Source organism: Mizuhopecten yessoensis, unplaced genomic scaffold (genome assembly GCF_002113885.1).
Source record: "Mizuhopecten yessoensis strain PY_sf001 unplaced genomic scaffold, ASM211388v2 scaffold2843, whole genome shotgun sequence".
Lineage (NCBI taxonomy): Eukaryota > Metazoa > Mollusca > Bivalvia > Pectinida > Pectinidae > Mizuhopecten > Mizuhopecten yessoensis.
The window spans coordinates 199,841-208,820 of NW_018404747.1; the positions used below are offsets into that span (position 1 = coordinate 199,841).

At 34.9% G+C, this 8,980-nt stretch overlaps 1 protein-coding gene across 1 annotated transcript; it reads left to right on the forward strand.

Moving 5' to 3' along the window:
- The first annotated feature begins 214 nt into the window (after nt 1-214).
- Nucleotides 215-7,900, forward strand: LOC110446595 (immediate early response 3-interacting protein 1-like). Its single transcript, XM_021491812.1, has 3 exons — nt 215-363; nt 4,474-4,569; nt 5,540-7,900. Exons 1-3 carry the CDS (start codon nt 273-275, stop codon nt 5,593-5,595), a joined length of 243 nt encoding a protein of 80 aa, XP_021347487.1. The 5' UTR covers nt 215-272; the 3' UTR covers nt 5,596-7,900.
- Nucleotides 7,901-8,980: the final 1,080 nt, after the last annotated feature.

An 8,980-nucleotide genomic window follows, 5' to 3' on the forward strand; every position in this document is an offset into this window, starting at 1 on the left:
AGCAAATGTTACAAGCTTCCAACTTTGTGAGAAAATTTACAAATATATTCAATTTAATCACGGAATTAGATTGTTATCTAATTAAGTTCGTGATAAAATATATAGTTTCATAGTGGTATTTACTACAGTCTGGGAAACAAAATCCGGTATTTACTCGTTACCGTTTAGTTAATGCATCGTGGTCATTCACACGTTTGAATTTCGAGCACTTACAGAGTGATCGGTTAAGGACAAAATTGACAACGATTCACTAAAAATTGCCACTTGTCAAAATGGCATTCGGGTTGTATTCGCTCATAGAGGCAATTATACTCTGTTTAAATGCAGTATGTGTGCTTCACGAAGAAAGATTTCTAGCTAAAAGTAAGTATATGTGTTTCTTACCCATTATGGCAATGCCAATATATTCAATAACATATATTCAATATGACAATGTTCTCCTTTTTGAAGAAGAGTTAAACTGTTCAAAGTACCGGGTGATTTCGCACCATTACACATTTTTATGTACATTTTTGTATATATATACTGAACTGTATGGTTTACTATGGTGTCATGTCGTTTCGGTAACAAGACGAAAGTCGTTTCGGGACTTTTTTTCGGGTCGTTTCGGGACATGTCAAAGTCGTTTGGGGATTTTTCATTTTTTCTTCTTCTGTAGATACCATTACCAAACTAACATGTGTAAAAAATCAAGTTTATCGTATCTGTATCTGTATGGTATAAGAGGCAGATGATCCAGANGGGGGGGGGGGGGGGGGGGGGGGGGGGGGGGGGGGGGGGGGGGAGCGGCCTAGTAACAGGGTAACATGCCTGGAGAGCTGTCTTGAAGCTCTCTACTGATGACGCGCACACAATGTCGTCACTTAGACTATTCCCGTCTATTGCAGTTTTGATAAAGTATGAGTTTTTAAATTTTGTCATTTTGAATTTTGGAATGTCTAGTCCACGGTTGTTATTGGTTGCTCGCGTTTCCGAAATGAAGTCCTGATATTTCCGCGGTTTAATTTGTCGTCCTTTCCGAATGGGTTTAAATATGCTGTAGGGATCTATAGATGGAAAAAACCACTTTGTAACAAAAAGTTAATCTGGAGTTTCGTCTCCTCTCCTGAATTAGGGAAAGGTCCAAGTCTTTTAACATTTTTGTCACACACCCTTCCTCCCTTGTTTTATAATCGCCCGTGATGAACCTCGCACCTCTCCTTTGTATTCTTTCAATCCTGTTGATATCCTTCTCTAAGTACGGATCCCACACGATGGATCCATATTCCAGTACCGATCTTACCATGGCGATATATGCCACTCTCCTGCAAGATTTCGGACAGTGTTGGAGATTCCGTCTGACGAATCCGAGTGTAGAGCTAGCCCTTAATGTCGATTTAGAAATTTGAGTAGTCCAACATAAGTCTTCTGAAATTGTTAAACCAAGGTAGGGATTTTCTTTAACTTGTTGTAGAATTTGGTCGTCTAAAGTGTAAAATTTGTTGGATCTGTGACAGAGGAAGATAAGTGGCCCAATACCGTCCCCTGGGGCACCCCGGAATCTACCTTGACGTATTCCGAATGTGTACAATTGTTTAGCATTGTAATGCACCAATCTAATTACGTATATATATGTATAAACCTGAAGAGCCCTGTGAAGGGTGAAAGCAGCTAGTTTTTTAGTCGGTCGTTAATCTTATTTTTTCTGTATATATATATATATAATATTCATGGGGCAAAGAATATAATATTCACACAGACACAAATACACAGCATAAAAATATCGTTTAGAATATATTGCTGGATTTGATGAATTCATGCACATGTCTAAAACATATTCTTAGTGTTTCACGTTTTTACTTCTTTCAAAAACTTTTAACTTCAATATAGCAAAAATTGTCAAAATCAATGTTACTCACTTGATCGTCTCTTAATGTCAATAATGGAGAATAGAGAAAACATTATTACGTTATTAATTAATAATAATATTTATTCAGGTAAAAGGCAGATATTACAAGTGTATCTCATTTTGCAGATTGGACATGAATATACATATTATCACAGATGTTATTTATAAGTTATTTATGCCATAGAACTAGTATTTTATATATAATCAGTCAGGGTGTTAAAAACTGGATTGGATTTGATTAATTTAGGCCTTTACCTGGGATGACCAATAAAGCCACTTTGTGGCTTAACTCCAATGGGGTCCCTTAATAATGTGTCAGACTTTGAATTGTACATAGGAGTACGGTCACCTTCTAGCTTCAAGCTTCAAATTTCCATTTAGCTCGGTGGTAGAGTGTCCGACTAAGAACCTGGAGATCGAGGGTTCGATTCCCGATGGAAGCACACTATTTTCTTTCCTGTTACAATATCAAACGAGGAACCTATCAATAACGAAAGAAATTGAATGTTAAATTTCATAGGTTCCTCTCTTTATTTCATAATGAGATTAGTTTCACCAGGTAAAAACGTACTGTGTCAATCGAGTAAATGTTGGTAGGTATCCCATCAAGCTCTATCAATCTGGTATACGTAACACTAATGATCCAAAGCACGGGTAGGTCATGACACAGGCCATAGACTAAAACCATACTTGTGTATTTACATGACTTTATATATGCAACAGGAGCGAAATGAAATGTATAAGTGAAACTTGTATGTGTCCTGAAACATATTATGTCCTGAAATGACGTGTTACCGAAAAGATCTGTTACCGAAACGACTAGCATTCTTTACTATTTACACTGAATGATCCGCTTCGTCTCTTCTGGTCTATGTTCGATGTTGGCACAGTATTGAAAATCACAGAACATTTCTGTTGGACTGTAACAGTGTAAGACAGAAAGACTGCTACCGGAGAAATAATGATCATAAAATGATGATGCATAACACATATTTTAACTTGTTTCCAACACTTACACACATATGCGTATTCTAATAATCAGATGATTTGATACTTCAACTTCAATGGAGTACTAGATAAAAACCGTAGACGGTCATCACGCTGATGATTGACAATGTACATTTGAGTGCATTATGCTGATAATGTGTTATACATAGTTACAACATTTTCTTTCAAATGCACATTGTGGCATGTATTTTTTTTATTTATTTTTTCATTCTTTTTAAAGAAAATAACAATACCTATTCCAGATAGATCAACACAGCTGCTATTATAAGTCTGCAGCTCTGTAGCTCAACTGGCAGAGTGTACTGGACCTGCTTATATAACATGAAATTAAAATGAATTAAGGATAACATTTTAAGATAAAAGATGGGGCTCTGCAGTGAAATGAATGATATGTGTTTGGCTACCGACCGACAGGTGACTGTATAGAATCAGTGGTTGGAGTCCTGCTGCTAGCGCAACATGTTGCATTAATTTCCCTGAGTGACATGCAAAGTATGTAAATACACTTAAATCTTATTGTTCACTCCGGTGACCTGGAATTAAAGCCTTATGAAAGTCCCATAGCAAATTGAACACCTATGTTAGTATATCTTTCAGCAGGTATTCACATACATGTATGAAGGCAAAGGTGTCTAAATACTGAGCAAGTTGAAAGTGGACGACAACTGATTTAAAGTGAAGAGTTGAAAACAGGAGTAGAATGCTAAGAATTGTACACTAATAATAATAATAATGACATTAAACAAATATTTATTATGGTATGAGCAACAAAAGAAAGAAAAAAAGAATGGTGATGACAATACGTTTGTATTACTACCGTTATTAAGCTGATATTGGTGATGACAATACGTTTGTACTACTACCATTATTAAGATGATATTGGTGTTGACAATACGTTTGTATTACTACCATTATTAAGCTGATATTGGTGATGACAATACGTTTGTATTACTACCGTTATTAAGCTGATATTGGTGATGGCAATACTTTTGTATTACTACCATTATTAAGCTGATAATGGCTAGTAGAAGTGGATTTGTTTTGACTTTCACTTTAACAGAGTCGGTGCACATGGTGGCCGAGTGGTTAAGGAGTCTCACTGTCTGGATCACTATAGCCCCCCACCACTGTGTCATGACTTCGAGGCCTGCATGAGTCAGTTTCCTGTAGGTCAGTGTTGATCACTATAGCCCCCCACCACTGTGTCATGACTTCGAGGCCTGCATGAGTCAGTTTCCAGTAGGTGATGCATCAGTGTTGATCACTATAGCCCCCCACCACTGTGTCATGACTTCGAGGCCTGCATGAGTCAGTTTCCAGTAGGTCATGCATCAGTGTTGATCACTATAGCCCCCCACCACTGTGTCACGGCTTGAGGCCTGCATGAGTCAGTTTCCAGTAGGTCAGGTTTTTTTCTCCGGGTACTCTGGTTATCCTCCACCACCCAAACCTGCCACATCCTTAAATGACCATAGCGTTTAAAAGGGTGTAAAACACAAACAACCCAAACCAAAAGTTCACCTAAACATAGATAAATTGTGAACTTTGTATACATTTGCAATTGTTTGTCATTCCAGTTGGCCGGGGTACAGACCAGAGGGGTTTTGGTGAAAATCCTAGCATGAAAACACAAATACTTAACTTGATACGCTCTATAAGAACTGTGATGAGAAGTAAGTACCATGTATATCTAATCTATTTCTCCCTTAAACAGCTCTACATTTCTCCCAACCCATGCATTTTTTTCTGTTGCATATACACGTATGTGATATCTTCATTTTCATAGGGAGTCTATTTAACTCTCCTTTTTTGATAGAAGGTTGGTATTATATATAAAATATGGTATTACATTTGCTTAGTTTCTTTTCGCCCAACATCATAAGATGGTACTGTACATGGGTTGTTCAAATCAACCTTCTTTTGTGGTCTTGTTTATCCATCCTAAAACCATTTTTATTGTTAATTTTTAAGAAGAACTTGGCAGATCTATCTTAATTACATAAAATAGTTGTACATTTTTCATTTTGAAACTGGTTGTAAAAACAAGATGACTTTCAGGCAGCCATATTGAAGTTTGACAGTGAAAGTTTGGCGTTGGTATTTCTCAGGAAGTGCTTAACACATCTTTCTCAAGTTTCCTTTGTATCCATATCTTCTTCCCATTTGGTAGTTTGGCATGTTTCATTTTTGAAGATTCAAGCAGATTGATTAGAAGAAAACCCCAACTGCAAGAAATTTTAGAGAAAAAAATCTTGTTTAATAATATATTACACATTACTTTTTAATATATTTGTCAAATAACAAAAGTAATTGGAGAATAGAAGAAAAAAAAGAAGAGAAAAGATCAAACTTACATTAACTAATGTAGATCTTGCAAATGTTGGTTTCAAAGATCCATCTGCAATCACTTGTTTTATATATGTATATATATAAACTTATTTAAGTTTGGTATCGATTTATAGATGTTTGTTTTCATATAACTACATTGTATAAAGGATATGTTAAGGAAGTTGTTGTGTATATAGTAAGCTAGTTGAGGGAAAGTTAAAATGAAGGTCATTACATCAAGCAAGAAAATATTTCTTTGTCTTTTCTTTCCTTCTGCATATATAACATTGTAAAACACTCTCCTTTTTATTGCAGTACCTCTGATTGGAATAAATATCCTGGTAATTGGATTTAAATTGATTCTTGGATAACAGGACCTACAACTTTGTAACCATGGAATAGAGAAACATTCTGGTAACGTACAAAATCCGAATGTTTACACCACTGTGACCAGTAAGTGTTAGGAACCATAAAGAACATATGCCATAGATTTGATAGAGACACACACATCAGAACTGATTCAGTACTACAGACGTGATATAGAACAGCTTTACTCCTGTGGCACTGGTGTATACCTGGACAACATCTGTGATGTGCAGAAATGTCCATTCAGACGTCACTTTCCTCGAGTTAACCTTACTACAGCTACGGAATAGTGCTTCAAGTTAATGGGATAAAGTTTGGCTGTATTGTACCTTCATGGGTATAGACACAACCAGACAGTCGATGTAACAGCTACACAGTAAATATAACAGCTACACAGTAAATATAACAGCTACACAGTAAATATAACAGCTACACAGTAAATGTAACTGATATACAGTAAATAAAACAGCTACACAGTAAATATAACATCTACACAGTAAATATAACTGATATACAGTAAATATAACATATACACAGTAAATATAACATCTACACAGTAAATTTAACATGTACACAGTAAATATAACATCTACACCGTAATATAACATCTACACAGTAAATATAACATCTACACAATAAATATAACATTTACACAGTAAATATAACTCATATACAGTAAATATAACTCATATACAGTAAATATAACTGCTACACAGTAAATATAATTGATATAGTAAACATAACTGATATACAGGAATTATAACTGCTACACAGTAAATATAACTGATATACAGTAAATATAACAGCTACACCATAAATATTACTGCTATAAACAGTCAATATAGCTGCTACACAGTAAATATAACAGCTACACAGGAATTATAACTGCTACACAGTCAATATAACAGCTACACAGTAAATATTACAGCTACACAGTATATAATTATATGACTGCTACACAGTAAATATAACAGCTACACAGTAAATATAACAGCTACACAGTAAATATAACTGCTAAACAGTAAATATAACAGCTACACAGTATATATAACATCTACACAGTAAATATGAAGGTACCTTGATTAAGTAAAGATATCCAGATAGAGCTGTTTTCAAATTGGAATTGTTTTGTGATATGGGAACAAAAGCTCTATGCAAATTTCAAGTTTATTCCTGGTCAAGTTCTACTACATTTATTTTTTGAGAGAACATCTAATTACAATGTACTGCAGTTAAATACATGTACACGTCCTTATCAAACCTACTTTGTTGTTATTATGTATATAAGAATATGTGTGAGATATGTAGTCAAATGAGAGATGTTGAAATGAGTGAAGAAAAACAATTATAGTCATCATCACTCAGTTATTTAACAACTGTGTTTCACTTGACATCTGCAAATTGATGTAAGGAAATGCTTTACTTGTTCTGTAATTTTAATCCATACTTACAGTAGTAGAGCGATGTGACTGAAATGGAGGGGGGAGGGTCCTGAACCACTTCAAGTCCCCACGATTCGCCACTGAATTTTACAAGAGTGCAAAGGAAATGGATCTAGTTAAGGGGAAGTCAGCTTATAGGGGAAGAGGTGGAGGATTGTTTAAAGGGAACTCCTCAGATACTTTCATGCTGGGATTTGTATAAACATTAGGATACAATTTTAATCAGAATTATGTGAAAGTTACAAAATGCATTCAGGTATCCCTAACAGAGCCCCTTATATAAGGATATGTTATGTATTCAGGTATCCCCAAGGGAGGCCCCCTATATAAGAATATGTATAAAAGATACCATGACATTCATCTTTTTGGAGAAAAAATCCTAAATCCGAAAATTTGTTGGTTTTTTTAACAGTAAAAGGGAGCTTGTTAAGTACTGTATACAAATTAAATCACAGCAGTAATTATGAACATCACTGGTAAACTTTGGTAATTACAAGGAAACGAGGGCAGTCTCTTTTTTTATCAGAAAATGTTATCCACATGTTTTGTTTTTTAAATTTGTTCTAAATAACTTATTGATTATAAAAAATTACTCCTCGATAAATTACATGTAGCTGAGAGTTGAATAATTGTGTTAGGTGATCGATGACTTGGTAACTGTGTTACCTAAGCCGTTGGCTGTGTGTGAATGTTACATTAAAATCATCTCTTAACGTGGTGCCATTATAATGGGATGGAAGTGATATTTGTATAATCATTAGTCAAAGATGACGTGGAAGAAACTGTTCATACCATCCATTAAAAAAAGACTCAGTTACGTGCAGTTCAAAAAAGTATTTTGTTTGGTAAATAAACTTACTGAAATATATTTTTGTCTCTTTTCTGTTTCATGCCCACACATTTCCCTCATTGATGTTCAATGATTTCAGAGTTTAATAATATATATAATTAATGGCTGGTCAAGAAATCTTCTTTAACTTTTTACCGTTAAATCTGGATCGAAGTCATATGTAAACATTTGAGTTTCGTTTAATCATAGATAAATTAATATCGCTTTAACACTGCAGAGAAAGTGTAAACCAACAAGGCTGCGCTAAACAGAAACATCAGCTTCCTATGAAAGACCTATCCATTCAAGTTTTATTATATGAAATAAGGAAATAAGCGTATGCTCACGTAAATGTTTGCATTCTTTTGGACAATGTCTCAAATTAAAAGAGTTGCCTCCCCTTTACCAATTGAAAAGTAAATGAATATCAAAGTGAAATATCGCTTGTCAATATAGTAGGATAGTAAAGCGATTGACGATGTATCACAATTGTACGTAGTAATATTGAGTGTATGTAGACGTTTTCCTGATTAATTGTCAGAATCAGTCGTAACAGGATTCCCTTTTTTACAAATATTTACATCTACCATGCATGTTCCTATTCTTGTCATAAATATACTTCAAAGCATCATGGTCATCAGTGACTTCCCACAGTCCAATGTAAATTGAGTCACCGCCAGATGTGTCCAGTGAGTTACAGCCAAATGTAAATTGAGTAATTGTCAAATGTCAAGTGAGTTACAGTCAAATGTAAATTGAGTAATTGTCAAATGTCAAATGAGTTACATTCCGATATCAATTGAGTTACAGTGAGATGTCAAATGAGTAACAGTCAGATGTAAAGTGTGTTACAGTGAGATGTCAAGTGAGTAAAATTGAGATGTGTCGAGCGAGTTACAGTCAGATGTACAGTGAGTTACAGTCAGATATCAAGTGAGTTACAGTGATATGTGTCAAGTGAGTTACAGTGATATGTGTCAAGTAAGTTAGTGAGATTTAAAGTGAGTAACAGTGAGATGTCAAGTGTGTTACAGTGAGATGTCAAGTGAGTTACAATCAGATGTCATGTGAGTTAAAGTGAGATGTCAAGTGAGTTACAATCAGATGTCATGTGAGTTA

Excerpts from the sequence above, each read along its gene's own strand:
- LOC110446595 (XM_021491812.1), top strand. The coding sequence starts at position 273 with ATGGCATTCGGGTTGTATTCGCTCATAGAGGCAATTATACTCTGTTTA. Across the intron at positions 364-4,473 it reads AGAAAGATTTCTAGCTAAAA|TTGGCCGGGGTACAGACCAG; the intron begins GTAAGTATATGT and ends TTGTCATTCCAG. Across the intron at positions 4,570-5,539 it reads TATAAGAACTGTGATGAGAA|TACCTCTGATTGGAATAAAT; the intron begins GTAAGTACCATG and ends TTTTTATTGCAG.